At 52.4% G+C, this 21,531-nt stretch overlaps 1 protein-coding gene across 1 annotated transcript; it reads right to left on the bottom strand.

Annotated features, from left to right (window-relative positions):
* Nucleotides 1-298: 298 nt before the first annotated feature.
* Nucleotides 299-12,200, bottom strand: LOC129734569 (olfactory receptor 14C36-like). The gene is made up of 2 exons (XM_055698178.1): nt 11,619-12,200; nt 299-745 (listed from the first exon to the last, which is right to left on the bottom strand). Exons 1-2 carry the CDS (start codon nt 12,198-12,200, stop codon nt 299-301), a joined length of 1,029 nt encoding a protein of 342 aa, XP_055554153.1.
* Nucleotides 12,201-21,531: the final 9,331 nt, after the last annotated feature.

Here is a 21,531-nt window from a genome sequence, read left to right as displayed (position 1 = left end):
TCAACACAGGCCCATGCCCTAACGCGTTGCCCCATGCCCTCCTCCCCTGAGCCATGGGGAACCCAAGCTCACAGATGTTATTCAGGGAAGAATTCCTGCAGCCTGTTCCTGAGCTTCGCTTTGGAATTAGTGCCAAAAGCCCAAACATCGGAACTGAGAAATCCTCCTTTTATTACAGAGATATGAGCCAGGAGTCAAGGTTAATTGTCCACCCATGCACATGTACAAAGAACACCGGGTCAGACAGGCTGGGTTCCCTTGTGCAACAGATTCAGACGTTGCGAGACAAACAGGATTGTCACAAAAAGAATGCTAAATGCACTAGAGTTTCCAGAAATGAAGTGGACATGCCTTTTGAAGGGACATGGATAATTTGTTGCTTCTGAGAGACACCTGACTGCATCAGCTTCTTCAGTGCGTCCTTCAGCTCCTGGTTCCTCATGCTGTAGATGAGGGGGTTCACTGCTGGAGGCACCACCAAGTACAGAACTGACACCACCAGGTCCAGGGATGGGGAGGAGATGGAGGGGGGCTTCAGGTGGGCAAACATGGCAGTGCTGAGAAAGAGGGAGACCACGGCCAGGTGAGGGAGGCACGTGGAAAAGGCTTTGTGCCGACCCTGCTCAGAGGGGATCCTCAGCACAGCCCTGAAGATCTGAACGTAGGACAGAACGAGGAAAGCAAAACATCCACAGGCTAAACAGGAACTAATCACAATAAGCCCCACTTCCCTGAGGTAGGTGTGCTCCTGAATTACCTTTTCATTTGATTATTTTGAATCCCACTCGACAGCCTCATGCGTTAATATTCCAATGGGATTCTCAGAAATCAGACCCTCGGTTGCTTATGGAATCTTCGGGGTCTTTTATCAAATCAACCTACAAAAACTATTTCAACACAGCATGAGATGTTTGCTTTACTGGTAATTAAAGCCAGACAACGCTTGTTAACACTATCAGGAATAGATTTTGCTCGTATCTGTTTACCTGTGACAAGCACGTATTTACAATGGCTTTATCAGCAGTCAGACGCCGTTGTTATGGCATTGGCGGACTATAGAGATCAACTCACATCCCACCCACCTTCGCGTAAGCTGCTTAATATTGACTTTCACTTAATATCCAAGCCAAAAAGGAGCGATCAGCCATTACAAGCTTGTACTGTGTTTACAGACGGGTCTGGAAAATCACACATATCAGTCATTTTATGGTGGGATGACCAGCGTGGACGATGGGGCTCGGACATGGAAACTGTTTCTGGTTCTCCTCAGATAATGGAACTGGCTGCAGTTGTTCGAGTTTTTCAAAGGTGGTCCACACCACTTAATCTTATTGATTCAGCTTATGTTGCAGGGATTGTAGAACAAGCTGAAGCATCTGTACTACGTGATGTCTCACATTCTGAACTGTTTGCCATATTACAAGAGCTTGTTTTTCTCTTAGACTCTCGCCCTCACCCCTATTTTGTTATGCATGTCAGGGCACATACCTCTTTACCTGGCTTTATTGCAGAAGGGAATCGACGAGCTGATATGCTCACATTACCAGTACAAGTCCTACCAGATCGCCTAGCACAGGCTAAACTAAGCCATTCTTTCTTTCACCAGAATGCTGGAGGTCTCAAACAGCAGTTTGGGCTTACCTCCCAACAAGCGTCCAATATCATCGCCGTCTGTCCTGACTGTCAAAGGCATTCTTTTGGTCCATAGCAGGAGGGGTTAATCCTAGAGGACTACAGAGCTTACAACTATGGCAAATGGACGTTACACATTATCCAGAGTTTGGTAAATTAACTATGTCCATTCCTCTATTGACACCTTTTCAGGTGCTCTCTTTTCTTCTTGTCACACAGGAGAGAAAGCTCGTGATGTCCGCAAGCATTTGATGCATGCTTTTGCCACCTTGGGCATACCCTCCCAAATAAAAATGGACAACAGTCCCGCATATATCTCAGCTGCAACAAAGGACTTTCTTGACTCATGGGGCATAACTCACATTACCGGTACTCCTCAATCCCCTACAGGCCAATCTTTGATTGAACGCTCTCATCAGTCTTTGAAACGCTTACTACAACAACAAAAAGGGGGAATGGGGACTGCAACCCCTGAGGAACAACTAAAAAAGCTCTGTATGTTTTCAATTTTTTTGAATTGTTCTTTAATATATAGTAATCCTCCATTAGTTTGGCATTTTAATGCGAATGCTTCACTTGAGGCACAAATTAAAACTCTGGTGTTGGTCCATGATCCAGAAACAGGTAAGATTATGGGACCATATCCTCTTGTGACATGGGGAAGAGGTTATGCTTGTGTTTCCACAGAAAAAGGCCCCAGGTGGATTCTGGCGAAGAACGTACGACCCTTCCATGAATCCCTACCACAATCATCTGGTGAGGACTCCGATCATCGTCCGGATCATCCCCTGGATCATCACCTCGATCAAGAAGCTTCTGAACCTTCTGGGATCACGAGTAACTGAAGCAGTATAAACTGAACGCTGTGGACTGAAAATGACTAAATGAATCAATGTAGCGAAGTATCAGTCACGGGAATTTCATGTACTATATGCGGGCACTGTAAACCTTGGGTCTTATGTGTGTGCTATAACTGTAAAAAGGAATGGTGGTGTAGAGCAGTATTAGCCAAACGATGGTGAAGGCTGTCTTGTTAATGGAATTAATACTGTTAAAATTCTGCTTACTTCAGGTCAAGAGTCAACAGAAGAACAAAGGTATTGGGAATATTCCGAGGACTGGACCCTATCTGTATATAAACAAGCAGAAAGAGTCCTGATCTGTGATTTTGAGTGCAGTAAGACTAACCTGGTGCCTGCTATTTGGACTGTTCTTAAACAAATCTGGGAGCAGACTAAAGAAAAATGTGAAAAACGATTTGCATGGAAGCTAAAGGTGTTATCGATTTGTTAATAAGTTAAGATTGATTGACTTTTGATTTTTGATTGATTGATTGATTGATATTTGATTGATTAATTGATTTTATAAAATCATTTTGTAAAATTGAAATATAGAAGGATAAGAAACATATTTTAATGAAACTTATAGTTGCACAGTAAAAGCTGCTATGAGATCTTTTGTACATCCTGTACCAAGGCTAGAAGAAGGGGCTGGAACCATTGTTAAAACTTAGGTAATAACTTCAGGGTTTGAAAGGTTTCTTTGTATTTGACCAGTCTTCTGTATGTAGAAGTGTATTGAAATGTCAGAATATGAGATGAATGGAAACCGGGGAGAGTCGACTGGAACAGCTTGTAGTTACCTGGCAAGAAACCGTGAACTTTAGTAAAAAGTAATTCCGGCAGGGGGAGATCGTGACCACCGACTCATATACCACCTACCCAAATCGTACCCCAGACCCATTTCTAGACCTTTCTAAGCTTTACTGCGCAGAATCGGATATAGGAGGAGAATATGTTAATGCTTTATGGGAAATATCATGGTTATGCATGAATACTTAATGAATATGTATGAATAAGTTCTATATATGGTGTCTAATTTTGAGACTTGGTGTGCGTTGATCGTGAGAGGACTCGCTCACGCACCCGGCCGTCAATAAAGAAGTGTCTGCTTATCTACATCACATTGGTGTCGATAAGTTCTTCATTCCAAGATTTTGGTAACAAGGGCAGGCCAGAAAGCATTTTTGAAATAGTGCTTATCTTCATGGTGACAGTAGGGTTTGTGCAAGGCTACCCATTTCTTCCTCCACTTCCTAAGGTTAATGTATGGGTTACATTGGCAAATGTGACTGGACAAGACACTTTGTGTCTTGCCACTGCTTCACCTAATAACCCCTTTTCCACATGCCTCGTGGGCCTACCGCTAGATGAGTGGCCGGTACCTACAAATTTAAAAGCAATTTTTCAAAATTGGTCACAAAATCTGACAGAGAATTGTGACATAGGGGTCCCCTGTCTCCCACAGGCTACCCTAGAACCACAAGAGATTGTGCTTCTTGGGTCAGTGAAAACGGATTTTTGTGTGTAGTTTAACTATACAGGGAAAAATCAGTCCAAAGCATGGGATGTCTCTCCTGCCCATCCCGTTTTTAAGAATGCTAGTGTTTGGTGTAATTACACGGCAACAAACTTGTCCAAGTCTAGCAATGCCCCCTTGTCATTACCACTGAGAGTATTTTTTATTTGTGGGGACAGAGCGTGGCCCATCATCCCTTCTCATATAAAAGGAGGTCCATGTAGCCTCGGACGCCTTTCTGTCCTGACTCCTAATACATCTATGATTTTACAGCACCGTCTCTCTCATAGGGCAAAGTGTAGCATTCATGCATATGTTCCCGATTGTGACGACCACGTGGAGTTTTGGTCTTTTAGTCAACGCTTTGCTGCCTCCCTTTTTATACCTGGAGCGGCCGCTGGAAAAGCATTAGCAACTTTAGATAAGCTTGGCTGCTGGCTTGCTAAACAAGGGAATGCTACTAGCAACATATTGTCTGGTCTTTTATTAGATGTAGACAGTGTTCGCCATGCTTCACTGCAAAATAGGGCCACTATAGATTTTTTGCTTTTAGCGCAAGGACACGGCTGTGAGGATTTTGATGGCATGTGCTGCATGAATCTCTCTGACCACTCGGAATCGGTTCATGCCAGCATTTCAACAACTTAAAGCTGGAGTCTTTAAACTTTCACAAAACAACAGCTGGGATTGGTTGGATAAACTTTTTGGAGGATGGGGACTGTCGGGATGGTTAAGTAGTTTAGTGAAGACGATTGTTTATGCCTTAGCCGTTTGTGTCTTCTTGTTACACTTTTTACCCTGTTTGTTGCAGTGTCTACAAAAGTGGATAACACACTATGAAGAAAGTTCTTTTTGTGCAACAGGAAGGGGGAGATGTGGGACAGGGCCTGAGAGGCAAGTCTCCAAGTACGGTCCAGCTGATAAGTGGGGATGTGCTGGAGCTTGTGGGCCATCAGCCTTGGGAGGACGGCCATAAAACCTTGGCAGGATGGCTACAAACCTCGGGAGGACAGGGAATGTGAATAGGTCACAACTGACAGGAGGAGTCAGCATGAGTAAAGATAAGGGAATGAGGAACAGATGGCCCAAAAGAGAAGTAACAAGTTTGTGCTAATTGATGACTGTTGAAACTTACTTAAAGCATTCTTTGTTTGTAGTTAACCAATTGGGGATTGCCTAGTATGTAATGTGTAGTTTAAAGAACCAATCTGCTTAAAGCGCGCGGTCTCTGATAACATATATAAACTTGTGATTGTATACAATAAATCGACATTTGCTTGCATCAAGCAGCGTCCCGTCTCTCATCGCGGCAGTTGGAGCCCTGCCCCTGTTTCCCTGCAGGCTGTAGGCACCATCTCGCTGCCCTGCCTTGCTCTCACCCCAACATTGCCATACCTTCGCTGAGGTACCTCCACTCTCACCGGCTGTTCCTTGAAACACAAACCATGGGCTGATCCAGGCTCCCTCTGGCTGAGCTCTGGCACCGCAGCAGGACCCTTGCAGTGACAGTTCTTCCTCCCGATAGCCACTCTCCACCATCAGAGCTTCCCTTTGTCACATTTTTTCCTCTCTTGAGATTTTTCCCACTGCCCAGCAAAGCTTTACCATCTCAGAAACTACGCTTCAAGCAGGGAACCCAACCTGTTAGCTTTTTTTTTGTGGTCTTCCCCCTTAACACAAAGAAGGAACCTCCACATGGTCTTCTGAACCACATGACTGCTGCTGGCCTTTCAGCTTCTCCCAGGGACATAACCAAGCCCTTTGCCTGCTGCTGTCCTGTCACGTCCCCAGGCAAAATGGACATGACAGCCTGTACCCCAGCCCTTCTCCTGGATGGGGCCTATGGGGTCCCTTGGCAGAGGGACTGTCACAGCCGCGTTCCGGATGCTGGCCTGTTACCTCCAGAGGCAGAACTGACCTCACAGGCCCCTCACAGCCAGGCACGTCCTCCTGCATGAGGAGTTCCTGAGACCCAGTTGCAGTCCTAATACCAGACCCCTCCATCACCCTTCTTTTGTCCAGGGATGTGACCACAGAAAAGCAGGCTTGTTTTTCTCAGATTTATCAAATACCTTTCCCGCAATCCATTTGAGTGGAGAAACATTCTTCAGATGAGCTCCTCTATTTGTGTTGACACATTCTATATATGCTCTTATATCTCTATGGCTTGTTTTTCAGTTGGACTGAACTTTAACTGCGCAGATGAGGCAGGGTCAGCTAGAGCAGCCTGCTCAGTAACTGGTCTAGGTAGGCTTCCAATACCATAGAAGCACAGAAACAGAATCATTGAGGTTGGAAAGGACCTTAAAGTTCATCACATCCACCTGTAACCCGGGTATCAGTAAGTCATCACTGAACCATGTCCCTAAGCACTGCAACTGTGTATTTTTGAAACAGCTCCAGGGCTGGTGATTCCCCCAGCTCCCTGGGCAGCCTGTTCCAATGCTTGACCACCCTTGCAGTGAAGATGTTTTTCCTCATATCCAATCTGAACCTCTCCTGGTCTAACTTGAGGCTGTTGCCTCTTGTCCTGTGACTTGTTATTTAGGAGAAGAGACCTACCCCCACCCATCTACAACCTCCTTTCAGGTACTTCTAGAGAGCAGTAAGGTCCCCCCTGAGCCTCCTCCTCTCCAGACTGAACAAGCCAAGTCCCCTCTGCTGCTCTACAACAGACTGGGGCTCCAGACCCTTCACCAGCCTTGTTGCCCTTCTCTGGACATGCTCCAGCACCTCAACATTTCTCTTGAAGTGAGGGGTCCAAAACAGAAACACAGTGTTCAAGGTGTGGCAGGTCACCTTGTCCCAGAAGGAGATCAGATTCATCAAGTAGGACCTGCCTTTCACAAACCCATGCTGGGTGGTCTTGACCTCCTGGTTGTCCTGTGCTTGCTGTTGTATGTTGCTCAGGAGGATCAGCTCCACAACCTTCCCTGGCACTAAGATCAGGTTGACAGTCCTAGGAAGTATCCTCTTTTCTACGCTTCTTGTAGGTGGGCACCACTTTGACTAACCCCCAGGCTTCTGGTGACTCCCTACTTAGCCAGGACTTCTGACATTCACCCCGGGGTGATGCATTAGAGAAACAGACCAACGATTTTTACAGTGTTCCTGGATCACGAGATGTCCATAGCCAAGGACACTTTCCAAAGCACTTTGTCCTCCCTGGACATGAGGTTCACCTGCACCACAGGTCCTCTGGGGCTGCAGAGGCAACACAGACAGACATGTCCTCTCCTGCCACCACTGCACAGTCCAGCCCTTTGTCCCTCTGGTCTTGAGGACAGCTGGGTTTTCTCTCCTTAGGGACATTTCATTTCACCGTTAACAGTGCCACCTGCCAACCACCCCAGTATGCTCTGCAGCAAAATTTAGCAGACATTGGACTTTGGGTACTTGGTACCCGCTGTTTTTGTTACATGTTTGATCTTGGCCGTGGTGCCACAGCTGAGGTCCAATGCGTCTCTTCTCTGCCATAAAGAACCTAAATCAGGGAGAGCAAGGGGCCAAACTCTTACTTAACCAGCGTGAGGAAGCCTTAGGATCAATGACCTCACATCTTACTGGGGACTTTTATAACCCTGTGGGTTTACATGGCAAGGGTTTGGGAGTGGTCATGGGGTTTGTAGGGCTGACAAAGGTGAGAAGAGGTCAAGAGTTGGCCCCATGGCCAAGAAAGCCACATTCAGCTGGCTCTGAAATGGACCTGCTACCTCCCTGAGCTCATAAGCAATTCTAGCGGCACCTCTGTGAAAAACCAATGGAAGAAAGGACATAACACAGTGTGCAGCATTTGTAGGAGAGAAAAAGTGAGAAACAGGGCACGGAAACAGCCCTACAAACACCAAGTGAGTGAAGAAGGAGGGTGGGCCGTGAGGGAGAGGCTTGGTGGGCTCATGGAGGCCAATGATCAACCCACCGACCCCGAAATTTCCAGGACAGCACAGTGACAATGTTCCTTTAGGTGAATGCAGGTTCTTTACATCAGCGTTTTAGCACCGCTGCCAGATGAGCCAACAGCTGTGATGGTCAGCTGGATCTGAAACCCTGTGTCACCCCTGTCCACCTTGGCTCCAGCAGCAAAGGAATTATGGAATCTCATGTCCCAGGGGCGGTGAGGCAGGAGAGCAGCAGAGTGCAGGTGCCAGGCCTCAGACTGGCAGGCTGTGGCCAATGCTGGGAACTTTCACAGGGCAGTATCACTCAAGGGAGAAGAATTCAGTGCAAGTGGTCACAAGGAGGCCATGAGGCCCCAGGGCCAGAGGACAACTCGTCTTCTCATAGGCCTTGGTGGCAGAGACAATGGCCGTACGCAAGGGGACAGCCCTTGGGTTCTCTTGGTGACTTCCAGCCTTGCCCGTGCCCTTTGCCTTCCATCTCACGTTGCCCTACGCTGTCCCACGGCTGCTGCTTTTCCCCGGCAGGCCGCAGGCACCCATCTGGCTTCCCCACCGTGCTCTCACCCTGCCCTTGCCGCACATGCACTGATGTCTGCCCACCCTCACACGCTGTGCCTGCAAACACACAGACATGGACTGATCTCACACTCCTTCTGGACGACGTCTCCCATCCACGGCACAAGCCCCTGAGTGACATTTCCTCCTCCTGACCTCCAGTCTCCACTTTCCCAGCTGCACTGGGTGGCAGTGCTTCTCCCTCCTGCTCTTCCCTACCTCCAAGGAAAGCTCCACCACCTGGGAAACCACCCTTCAGGCAGGCATCCCGACCCGTCACCCTCCTTGTGGCCTTTCCCCTGACCATGCCACGGCCTCACCGCGCTCTTCCAAGGCTGCGAGCCTTTCAGCTTCTCGCATAGACACGAGCAAGCCGTGTGCCTGCTGCGGTGCTGTCATGTCCTCAGGCAGCAGCGATGTGACAAGCAAGAAAGAAGCCCCTTGGTTCTGCTGGCCTGCCCGAGACACGGGCAGATGGAGCTTAACAGCACGTGTCCCAGCCATGAGTCAGGGGCTGCCCTACGCGCTGTGTCAGGCAGAGGCGACCTCACCGCCCCTTTCCCAGGCACATTGCTGCTGGTGGCCTGTCCCCTCCGCAGGCAGAACTGGCCTCACTGCCCCCGTCACAGCCATTGGCTTCCTGCTGGAATGTGAGTCCCTGAGACACAACTGACCACGAGATACCGTCCTCAGCCGTCACCCTCCCCGTGGCCCAGCACCCAGCAGATGAAGGGAAGCTTCTGTCAGCCAATTTATCTCATGGATTTCCTACCTACCATTTGGGTGGAAGAACAGTCCTCAGGGGAACTGCTTTGTTTCTACTGGACCATGTATCGTCTCTGCTTCTGCGCCTCTGTTTTCCCTTCTTCCCCCTGCTATCCCATCCCAGCTGAGCTCTCCAGGGAAGTGAGTCAATGAGTCCTAGAATATCTCAGGTTGGGAGAGGCCCCTGTAAATGCCCTTGTCCAGCTGTCCTGCTCAAGGCAGGGTGAACTGGATGGCATCTCTCAAGGGCTCTGCCCACTTTGGCATCATCCACAGAAGGGTCTGGAAAGCCACTTTGTCAACTTGTACTGGGAGACAATAAAGACATTCAACACAGTTGGCCCAACTGCTTGCACTGGAAGATGCCACTAGTCAGTGGCCACCAGGAGGACTTGACCACTGGTGACATTTGGTCTTGAGCCCCTGTGGCGTATGATGCACCGACTCTGGGAGAGGATCGAAGGCACGAAGACACTCAAAGACACCTCGAAGACACTTTATTAATCAATAATCAAGCAAGCCTTTTATACCTTTGCAGGGGGCTGACGTGTCAGCCTTTAATTGTGCTCAGCAATTTTCCACTCTGGGCTCTTTTTTTATTACAGACACAGCAGCTCAGCAACTCCCTTTATCTACAAGGCCACAAGCCCTGCAGACCACTCCCTAGCTTCAAGTTTCTCCTCTTGCTCCCATGGCTTCCTTCCAACAGGCATAACTGTGTCTCTCTCCCAAGGTCGGGTTTCGCTCCCTGACGCTGTTGAGCTAGCTCGAGAGATAGCCACAAGCCCCCAGCCAACTTCCCCCCACAGTATCCTCCATTTCTTCACTCCAGAAGTCACCCATCTGCCTATACAGAAAGTGCAGGAGAAAAAGTCAAAACCCTTGCAAAGGTCCAGGTACAAACCATCCCCTTCTTGCCTCAATACGTATGGGTGCAGCAACCCCTTTGATGTCCCACAGTTACCTGGAAATGGCTGCAGCAGTATTTCCACCGTCATTTCCCCAGACACTACGGTGAGGATGACCAGCCTGTATTTCTCCCAGTTGTCCTTCTTGCTTTTCCTGAACAAAGGCTGGATGTCTGCCGTTTCCCAGGACCCCAGAACCTCCCTGATTGCTCGGACACATTTGAGGGCACCATCCAGAAAGGGTGCCGTGATCAGACCGAGGCACTTGCAATGAGCCTGCCCAAGGCGGGTGAGATGAATCTCCCTGGGACAGTGGCCTTTGTTCCTGCAGTCACACACAGGAACGGCCAGGCGCTGGGAGGTGTCCCCACCTCAGCTGGCCTCATGCACTGCTGCCGTGGTTGAACCCCAGCCTCACGCGCACAGGGGTGCTCAGAGGCACGAGCCCGTCCCTGGCACGTGCGGAGGCAGAGCACTGCAGCAGGCACAGTGACTGCCTGGCCTCCTGCTGCCCCTGCCAGAGGCTGGCAGCACCTCAGCCCGGGGGTGAAGCACCCTGCTCGGCACCTCGCGGAGATGGCCCTCGTCATGAGCAACGGGCACGGGGACCTCGGTTCAAGGAAGCACGTTGCAGTGCTGCATTCAGGTGGTCTCCACAAGTCCAGAACATATTATGGAGGCCAGCACCGTCACAGAGTGCCCGTTGCCTGCCCCTGCCTGCGCTCACAGGACTGCCACGCAGCACGGCGGTGACCAAGCTGCCAGAGCACTCAGGCCTTACACCAAGGCATGGGGTCAGAAGGAGAGTGTGGAAGTGGAAGGAGGACAGCACTGGAGAGCCAAGGGCTGGTGTTCCCTGGTACTGCTGCCATGCCAGGAACCTTTTCCCCTCCGTCTGTGGACACAGGAACAGTCCCTGCAGCTCCAGAAAGGCCTTGGAAGGAAGAATCCCAGCAAAAATAAAGTTGCCTAATGGCCCTTTGGCTTTGTTAGATGAGGAGAGAGCAGGGCACCTTCAGAAAAGAAAATCACAGAAGGAATTAGAATGGGGACGATACCTTTGACAGAAATGAAATACCATGAGCAACTACAACAAATTCAGAAGACAGTCTGGGTCTGTGATGAACTACATTATAAATGCTATTCATAATTTTATTCCTTCAGAACATCCAGTTATCATTTTGCACATTGCACCCTTCAGCTCCTGGTTCCTCATGCTGTAGATGAGGGGGTTCAGTGCTGGAGGCACCACCGAGTACAGAACTGACACCACCAGGTCCAGGGATGGGGAGGAGATGGAGGGGGGCTTCAGGTGGGCAAACATGGCAGTGCTGAGAAAGAGGGAGACCACGGCCAGGTGAGGGAGGCACGTGGAAAAGGCTTTGTGCCGTCCCTGCTCAGAGGGGATCCTCAGCACAGCCCTGAAGATCTGCATGTAAGACAGAATAATGAAAATGAAACACCCAAACACTACTAAGACACTAGACACAATAAGCCCCACTTCCCTGAGGTAGGTGTGTGAGCAGGAGAGCTTGAGGATCTGTGGGATTTCACAGAAGAACTGTCCCAGGGCATTGCCTTGGCAGAGTGGCAGTGAAAAAGTATTTGCTGTCTGTAGGAGGGAGTTGAGAAACCCACTGGCCCAGGCAGCTGCTGCCATGTGGACACAAGCTCTGCTGCCCAGCAGGGTCCCGTAGTGCAGGGGCTGGCAGATGGCCACGGAGCGGTCATAGGCCATGACGGTGAGGAGAGAACACTCTGCTGAAAGGAAAAAGACAATCAGGAAGAGCTGTGCAGCACATCCTGAGTAGGAGATGTCCCTGGTGTCCCAGAGGGAGTTGGCCATGGCTTTGGGGAGAGTGGTGGAGATGGAGCCCAGGTCGAGGAGGGAGAGGTTGAGGAGGAAGAAGTACATGGGGGTGTGCAGGTGGTGGTCACATACTACAGCAGTGATGATGAGTCCATTGGCCATGAGGGCGGCCAGGTAGATGCCCAGGGAGAGCCAGAAGTGCAAGAGCTGCAGCTCCCGCGTGTCTGCCAATGCCAGGAGGAGGAACTGGGTGATGGAGCTGCTGTTGGACATCTGCTGCCTCCGGGCATATGGTCCTGTCACAGGAGAAAAAGACAGCGATAATTTAGGGGAGACTTCTGCAAGCAAAATCAAAGCCATTTCCCACAGACCATCCCCCCGTCACACACAGACATCCCTCTCTTTTCTCGGAGACCTTCCTGCAGCTGTGTGGCTGCAGCCCTGCTTGGTGCTGGCCGTGTGGGTGATGAAGAGCAGGGCATCTGCCCACGGGCTCTTGACCAGCCAGCCCCACTCTGCAGCAGTGGGTGGGGGCAGGGACCAGTCCTGGTGTTTAACTTTGTCCTCTGAAACCAGTGCCAAGGCAGAAGGGCTGGTCAGCGTCTGCAGCGCCAAAGCTAAGGAACGGGAAGGGTGAAGGCATTGTAAGAGAGCTTTAGTTTTTTTCACAGCTCCCCCCCATCTCTCTTGTTGAGTATTTTCAGATGTCAGAAAAGCAGAGCATTTTTGCTGCCCTCCGGTGGAACAGAGTGAGGTCTGTGAGGCAAGAGGATTGCCTGTGGGTGAGTGCCCAGTGAGGGGAGGTGGTCTGTCCTTCTGGTTCCCAGTTTCTGTGGGCTTGCACCTTCCTGAGATGAATGGTGGCCACACTCCCATGTTACCCTGAAATACCACAAGGCACTGCTGAGAACGGTCTGACCCACCACAGACCAGTAAAGGTTGTAGACTTTCATCAGAACTCAGCATCCCACCCACAGCAAAGGATACACAGCTCATTTCACCCACCCCAGCAGTGTTTTCTCCATCACAGAAACTCTACGCATCTACGTGGGGCTTTCAGATCGCTAATGGGTGCGAGGGGACAGGTTTCCATTCTGGAGGGCAACGCACTGCTTGGAAGGGAACTTCAAGGAGGTAGCCAAGTGCCCTAACAAGAGCATCAGGTTCAGGGAGAACCAGCCCATTGCCCAGCCCCACATAGGGCATTGCCCACAGCCCCACGGGTGAGAGGAAAGCTGGGACACTTGTTCCCATGGACACACCTGCAGGAGAGGACCCACAAGGTCAGAGTGTGACTCTGCAGCTGAAACACCCATCCCCAGAGAGCCTGACAGCAAGAGCTAGAGAATAAAACTAACCCAAAACGGCAGAGAAAGAAGTAAAATTGCACTGATGGTCTAGGTAAGAGTGTCCAGGGCGAGCGAGCCAGGCACTGAGGGCAGCGTTGCCCTTGCCCAGCTCTGCTCGCCACCTCCCACACACCAACACTGCCGGGCAGCTGCTCTCAGCCCCTGTGCTCTGCAGAGGGACCGGGGCACGTGGCTGCAGAGCTGCACCGCGGCTCTGCTGGAGCTCTGGCTGCAGAGGGGGTGGCTCACGCCTCGGGACCCCCAGCCCTGAGGGCAGAGGCTTTGCTGGGGGGAGAGCAGGCCAGGGGGATGCCTCAGAGAAAGGGGTCTGCACTGCACATGGTCAGAGAGAGCTTTCTGATTCTCCCTTCAACAACAATTCTGTCTGAAGTTTCCTATCAGTCCTTGCAATATCCTGGATGTCAGGAGACTTTCCTTGTGGGAGGTATCTCCCTGTGCCAGGTCTTTCCCTGTCAGTGCTCACAGACCACATCTCTGCCTCTGTGCACTGGCCCCGCACAAACGTGCCTCTCTGAAGGGCACTGGCTGGGCACAGGGTCCTGCCCGCAGGGGGAAAAGGGCAGCTCAGAACGACCCTGATGGCTCCAGCAAAGGTGCTGCTGCTGCTGTTCATAGGCGGAGGAGTGGCTGAGGGCACTTCAGGAGGCTCCTGGCAGACCTCCTCATCACTCAGAGTTACAGCTGGCAGTCTCAGGGACATCTTCAAACTCGAGCTCTCCATTAACATTTCTGCCTTCCCTCTCCTGCCCCCAACAACAGAAAACTGAAAACACAGATTGAGGAGAGCCCTGGATTTATCATAGCAATCCCTGCGCTGACCTTCGATACAAAAAGTCTCATCCAGACATATTCTGAGGGTAACCTATACTTGTAAACAGCGCTCACCCTTGCAGCACACTCTCAACAGCAGAGAGATCCTTCCCTATCAGGGCTCAGTCCATACGCCCCCAGAGCTGCACGGGAGCCCCCCGGCAGGCTGAGAGCTGCCCCTGGCAGGCGGCAGAGCCCCTGCCCCAGCACACAGCCCCCTGGGCTGCAGGGACCCTGCTGGCAAGGACAGCCCTGGGCACCCCTGCCTGCACAGCCACCTTCACAGCCCTGCAGCCGGCCCTGGCACAAGGCAGCCCACATGCCCTGGCCCTCCCACGCTGCAGCAGGGAAGCCCTGCTCTGCAGCACACTGGCCTCCTCCACAGCACAAGGCTCCCACACGGTCCCACAGGCTGGGGGGGCCCCAGCTGCTGCAGACCCGGCTAGCAACTGCAGAGGCATTGCCCTGCAGCCACACACTTACCGGCTCCAGGGCTCTGCAGATTTCTCCAGCAGGGAGCTCTCAGCAGCCTCCCACCAAGGGCTGCTTTTGAGCTCTCCCTGCCTCCCTCCTCTGCCCCTCTGGGCTCCCTCCAGCTGTCCCTGGGGCTGCAGGGGAACCTGCTGGGCAGCAGGATGAGGCAATCCCTCATGGGCCTTGCCTCACCTGGGGGGACACACTTATTTCCAGCAGTGGCAATTCTCTTACTAGAAAAAGTTTTGTGCAGGAGTATCAACTTTTGTTAACGCATTACTAGAGAGGACACCAGGAAGACTGCAGCAAAGGACCCAAGTACTCCTAAAAGAGCGTGTGTGCATGTGTGTGTCTGGTGGTTCTGCAGGCAGGGCGGGGAGGATGTCTTCAGTGCTTCAGTGAGCCCTGCAGAGCCCATTTCAGCACTTCATTGCACAGTCCGAGGGCTCAAGACTCAGCTCTCCCTTGCCCAGGCCATGTCTCTGCTCTGAAGCAAAGCCTTTGCACCCCCGGGCTCGGGGACACTTGGTACCAGGTTGCCTCATGGCCAGGCAGAGCTGGGCTGGTGCCACAGCTGGGGGGCTTCAGCCCAGATGTGCAGCAGGGCCCTCAGCCAGGGGCCCACGCAGAGGCAGCTGCAGCCCGTCCTGTTGCAGACAGAGCTGTGACCCTGAGGGAACCAAGTGCCAAGGCAGGTGGCAGAGCTCAGCACAGCTGCTCGGCAAGGACAGCAGCCTCCAACAGCCCAGGCATCCACCACGCGGTTTAGACCGGTGAGGCAATTCCAGGGCACCTGAAGGAGCGTTCCCTCCTTCTGCACAGGCCACAGCCTGCCAGTGTGTGACCTGGGGCCTGCACTCTGCTGCTCTCCTGCCTCACTCCCCTGGGAGATGAGACTCCACCATTGCTTTGCTCCTAGTACCAAGGTGGACACGAATGATGCAGGGTTTCAGATCCAGGGGAGCATCACAGCTGCTGGCCCATCTGGCAGCTGTGCTAGAACGCTGATGCAAAGAACCTGCAGACACCTAAACGTGCATTGTCACTGTGCTGCCCTGTGGCTGTCAGCGGGCGGTTACTTGACCACTGGCTTGCAGGATCCCACCAAGCCTCTGTCTCGCTGCTCCCCTCCTTCTTCACTCACCTCGATGTCTGTAGGGCTGTTCTCTCACATCATTCTCACTCCTCTCCCTTTCTGCTTTGTCCTTTGAGAGACCAGCCTGAGGGGTCTTGCCATACAGGTTAGCCTATGGCAGTAAGGTCTCCCAATCGCCTCCTGATACCTAAGCTCCCAGAAGTCCAAAAGAGACACCTCTCACTTCAGGACAGCCCACCTTCAGGAGCTGGGTGGCTGCAGGCTGCGCTCCAGAAGGGCACAACTCTCCGGTGGCATCGCTGTGTGATCAGGGAGCCCCATGGAGAAGACACCCCAGGAGTGCTGCTGGGTAGCTGTGCACAGGCAGCTGCAATGTGCCCTCTGTGTCCCTGGCTGCAGGGGCAGAGCTGAGATCCTTCTCAGGTATGATGAGGCAGCATGAGGAGTTTGCAGATCGGTACTTGGAAACTGGCTGCCTCTGCTCTCAGCAGCGTCCAGTTCCTTCTCTGGGAAGCACTGGGGGTGACAGTCCTGCAGGTCAAGGAGCTGCCAGCACAGGGCAGCTGAAACCAGGGCGGGTGGACAGACTGGCTGTCCTCAGTCCGCACAAAGGGACTGTCTCTTTGCCTCTCAGGGCCCACCTGATGGCACCTGGAGTGCAGCAGGAATGGCAGTGCCAAAACCACTCCTCAGCTGTGGTGGGGCAACCGGAACAAAATACACAGAGAAAAATCCCCTCAACTCCGCTCCATAGTTGGGTGAACACGGGGTGGCAATGCTGTGAAGCCCTTTGATGCCCTGAGTGTATTTAATCCTAGATCACGCCACGTTCCTATTTCGCTACTGCTGTAGGGAAGGACTGACTCCTGCAGAGCCCACAGCAGAGTCTCCTACTCCCTGGAGCACCCTCAGCAAAAACCAACTCATGAGAGATCTACTAAAGGTCTTCGGGAAAGCAGAGAGGCCTTTTCATTGGGGTTCCTCTGAGAAATATGTTAGGTTTTGCTCAGCAAAGTCTTGCCTAACTCTTTTCCCTCTCAGACAATCTCTGTGCCAGGAGGCACCAGATGCCAAGTGGCTACCCCTTAACCCAGTTCCTCCTCCTGGCATTGGCAGACACACGGGAGCTGCAGGTCTTGCACTTCTGGCTCTCCTGGGCATCTCCCTGGCTGCCCTCATGGCCAACAGCCTCATCATTACCACTGTACTGTGCGATCACCTCCTCCGCACCCCCATGTGCTTCATCCTCATAACCTCTCCCTCCCCGACCTGGGCTCCATCCCCACCATTCTCCCCAAAGCCACGCTCAGTTTCCTGTACGACCAGAGCCATCTCTTACTGAGGATTTGCTGCCCAGCACTTACTGATTCTCTTTTTCATTTCAGCAGAGTATTTTCTTCTCACTGTGATGGCTTATGACGGCTTATGAGATTTGCCATCTACCTCACCAACCTGACAGCCTGCAGTTGTGCGTGAGGAGCTCCACAGTGGATGTCATTTCCCTCAGCTTTACAAAACTCTGGCCATGGTCTCCCTCAGTGTTGTTCTGCCCAAGTGAGGCCATGACACTCTGGGTGCGAACAGAAAGAGATGAGTAAAACACCAGCTGGATGGTCAGGCTGAGGGAGCAGTGGGGAAGGGCTCACACCCCACCTGGAGGCCACTGGGACATACTGGGGCAGTGTGGGCAGCACAGGGGACTCTCCTGCTTACAGTTTAAGAGCTGTACACATGACCCAGTGGAGGCAACTCTCACAGTGTCTGTCGGTGGCACCAAACTGAGAGGAGCATCCCTGTGCCCTAGGGATGCCATGGAGGGGAACCCTGGCAGGTGGGGTGGCCGCCCTGGCAGGAGCTGCACAGATGCAGGACGGACCAAGGGCAGAGCCTGCACCTCCCTCGCATGGACTAACACCCTGCAGCTGCAGGGCCTGGGACCTGCCTGGCTGGGCAGTGTCTGTGCAGAAAAGGCCCTGGTGGTGCTGGGGGACAGAAGGCAAAACACAATCCCAGCCCGTGACCTGGTAGCAGAGGCAGCCAGCCGTGCCCTGGAGCGTACGAAGAGGTGCCTTGCCAAGAGAGTGAGGGAAGTGATTGTGTCCCCACGCTCATCCCTCGTTAGACCCCCTGTCCGTGACTGTGTTCATTTTTGGGCCCTGACTGTGGAGGGAAGGAGGGAGGGAGCGGCTGGGTGGCTGCTGGGCTTTTGGCCAGAGACAAGCCTTGACAGCAAGGAAGATGTGTATAATTCGGAGGGAGTTGAGGAAGGAAGGGAGGCAACAGAAAGTCCCCAGGACTTGGAGGGCCACGGTTTCATATCTTTGGCAAACCCCATTCAGAATATGCTGGGAAGTGATGCTGACATTCCGAACCAACAAGGTCCATGGGCAGGCAAAGCTGTGCCTGTTGTTGTGACCCTAAGGAGACCCACACGCCTCTCTAAGGTGACCCGCACACCTACGGCATAGATCATGCTGGGGCTGAATCTCTTGCCTGGCTTCAATGGCCCCCCGAAGCCATGGACAAAGCTTTGGGTGGAGGCCCCAGGTGAGGCTGGTCAGGGCCAGGAAGGCCTAGGGATGCTCTCAGGGCCCTGCCCCCATGGGATCCCACCTGCCAGTGCCCTCAGCAGGCCAGGTTCTCCTTCCCTTCTGCCTCAGGGCTTTGCTCTGCTGCTCTCCTTCCCCACTTACCTGGGCATCAGGGACTCCACAATTTCATAGTCACTACAACCAAGACTGGCACTGCTCTTCACATCCCTGAGCAGCTTGTCCTCTTTAGGGACTCCAGGTGCAGGTGAACATCAGAGTGGGCAAACTGTTTAGTCTGGGGAACTTGCCCACAAGCCCCTGGACTTCTGGCATCCTTGCTTACATATCCAGTGGACACCAAGGACACTGATTCCCCCAGAAAAGCCAGGTTTTCTCTGCCATTGTTTCTCCTGCATAGTATTTCACAATCCAAACACTTTTTTAATTGGCAATAAATTGATCTTTGCCACACATCTTTGTGTGGCATGTGGAAAAGACGACACTTCTTTGGCCATGAAAAGAATCGTTAAGAGATCTCTTTGTCTTTATCTTGACCCATGAGCATTGCTGGTTTAACTTCTCCCTTTGTCCTGTTGAGTCAGTGCAGCTGACAACAAGTGATGTTTGTCTCACCACTGGCCCAGGTTAACCCACCACAGGACCACATCAGGACTGCTGAGCCCACAATGGGGCTCCCAGCAGATGAAAGACCCTGACACATCACAGCAAGTCCTACAGAGGCCAGAAGGATGGTTGGGACCTGGAGCATATTATGGGCAAAGGGAGGCTGAGAGAGCAAGAGTATTATTTGAGAAATGGTTCTGAGTGAAAGACTGGAGCGCTGGACCCAGGCCAGCTGGTGGGATCTCAATCAATATTTGTTAGAACACCATGCCATGAGAACATGATCTTGTTGGAGGTGTCTGACTATGGCCTTCCCGGAGAGACCAACTGTGGTAAGAGCTATGGGACTTGTGTGTAACAAGTGTCAGTAGGAAAGTGGCTCCCTTTATATTTAGAAATGGTGATGGAGTTGGGTATCACTGGGCAACGGAGGAGGACAGAGGTGGCCATGCAGCAGTGGTCCCTAATGAGGGCTGGGGTATATGACCAGGCTTGGAAATGAGCAGTGTTTGGGAATTTGTGGGGAAAATTTCCCTTCTGCAGCTTTCTGAGGGTGTGCAGGGAACACGGCACAGATCTGGCCCCTCAGTCCCGCTCCTTTGGTGCCTTGCTTGCTTCACCATGACCCCTGGGTCTGCACCAGGACCACCCTGCTGTGTGCCCCCACCCTGCACACCCACACAGCTGAGCTCTCACTGGTGTTTCCCTCTCCCTGGCCCTTCCCAGCCCAGCCCCCCCCCCAGCTCTGCCCACCTCCCCTGCCCTCTCCCCAGCCCAGGCAGACACAGCAGCCCACGCGGGGCTGGCCCCATGCAATTGCCCACCCAAAGGGGGCTGCAGAGCTCTGGGCACTCACCCCATGGCCATAGACCATCACAAGGGCACAGGAGATGCTGGTGGGCAGAGAGGGGTCTCCTCCTGCCAGTCAGCCCCAGGGCTGGCACCAGCCATGGCATGAGGACACAGAGGCCATTGCCTCCCTCTGTCTGCTGCTCCTCTCTCACAGGGACCCTGCTTGCCCACTCCTGGCAGCCCCTCGGGGCCAGTCCCTGTCCCCAGCACCAGGCTGCTGGCCTGGGGGCTCCCCAGGCACCTCCTGCTGCACCAGGGACACAGCAGCCTGCCCCAGCTGGGGCATCCACAGAGACACCTGCTCTTGCCCAGGGATGTGGTCTCAGGCATGGCCCTGAGCAGGCGGTGCTGCTGTGCAGGGCAGCGGTGCCTGAAAGCCCAGGGAGATGGTCCCAGGCACATCCCTCTTGGTCACCCACCATTCCCATGGGCACTGGGCCCCCACACGCCAAGGCTCAACACAGGCCCATGCCCTAACGCGTTGCCCCATGCCCTCCTCCCCTGAGCCATGGGGAACCCAAGCTCACAGATGTTATTCAGGGAAGAATTCCTGCAGCCTGTTCCTGAGCTTCGCTTTGGGAGGAGAGCCCAACCTGCAGGCATGGGCACTGAGAAAAAACCCTTTTATTTTGCTTATACTTGCAAAGGCAAAACCAACCATTCAAGTGCATGCAGTGGATCTTCCCAAGCCTGGTTCCACTGGGCCAACATAGCATAAGGAGAAGATTGGTCCTTTAAAAGAAAAGCACTTAAAGGAAGCGTGCGATCTATATGCAACACATCGTGCAGAGATCAGCTGTTTGACTTCTTTCACAAGTGCCAAGGCTGCAGGCGTTAAAGGCCTTGGGGCTAAAAGATCTGTGTCTCCTTTTCAAAGTTCCAACAGAGGTGGCATTTGTTCATTACTAAGGCCTAAATAAGGCTGTAGCCAATTCAGCATTCCTGAAAGCTTTTGGACATCATTCAAGGTCTTTACGTCCAGTTTCAGTTTGATAGCTTGTGGAGACATGGTTCTCTTCAGCACATTCATGCGCAGATACTTCCAGGGCTCTTGTCTCTGAACTTTTTCAGGAGCTACAATCAACCCAAACTCTGCTAAACTGTGCCTGGCATCCTTCTCAGCTGTCTCCAGCAGCTCTTTTGATGGTGCTGCTAGCAAAATGTCATCCATGCCATGATAACCGTAAACATCTTGGTATTTGTCTGTCACTGAGCTCAGGGCTTGGGCTACAAACCACTGACAAATGCTTGGTGAGTTTCTCGTGCCTTGAGGCAGCACGGCCCAGTGGTAGCTTTTTGTGGGCTCAGAGTTATTTCTAGTTGCTACTGTAAAGGCAAACTTGGCTTTGTCTTCTGGATCTAAAGGAATGGTAAAAAACCCAGTCTTTCAGATCAATAACTACAATGTCCCACTCCATTGGTATCACGGTGGCAGACGGCAATCCCGGCTGCAAGGCCCCCACAGGGGCCATCACTGCATTGACTTTACGCAGGTCAAGCAGCAATCGCCATTTACCTGAAATCATTTTCATCACAAGTACAGGGCTGTTCCACGGGCTATGTGACTCTTCAGCGTGGCCCGTGTTTAATTTTTCCTTAAGTAACTCATGCCGGGCACACAGCTTTTCCTGGGGCAGGGGCCACTGACCTACCCATACTGGTCTGTCGGTCAGCCAAGTAGACCAAGGGGAGGCTGTTTCACTGCCTGCAGTACAGTGGCCCCAGTTAAAAACCCGTAGTGATCCAAACTCCCCACTGTCCTAGACAATCTCGGCCCCACAGAGTGAGTGCTGTGGTGGTAACGTATGGCCGGACGGAGGCAGTCTGTCCTTCTTGTGTTTTGATCT

Source organism: Falco cherrug, chromosome W (genome assembly GCF_023634085.1).
Source record: "Falco cherrug isolate bFalChe1 chromosome W, bFalChe1.pri, whole genome shotgun sequence".
NCBI classification, from domain to species: Eukaryota; Metazoa; Chordata; class Aves; order Falconiformes; family Falconidae; genus Falco; species Falco cherrug.
The sequence above is the reverse complement of the archived record's forward strand: the minus strand, read 5'-3'. Positions and strand labels throughout refer to the sequence as shown.

Excerpts from the sequence above, each read along its gene's own strand:
- LOC129734569 (XM_055698178.1), bottom strand. The coding sequence starts at position 12,200 with ATGTCCAACAGCAGCTCCATCACCCAGTTCCTCCTCCTGGCATTGGCA. Across the intron at positions 746-11,618 it reads CACACACCTACCTCAGGGAA|CACACCTACCTCAGGGAAGT; the intron begins GTGGGGCTTATT and ends GTAATTCAGGAG.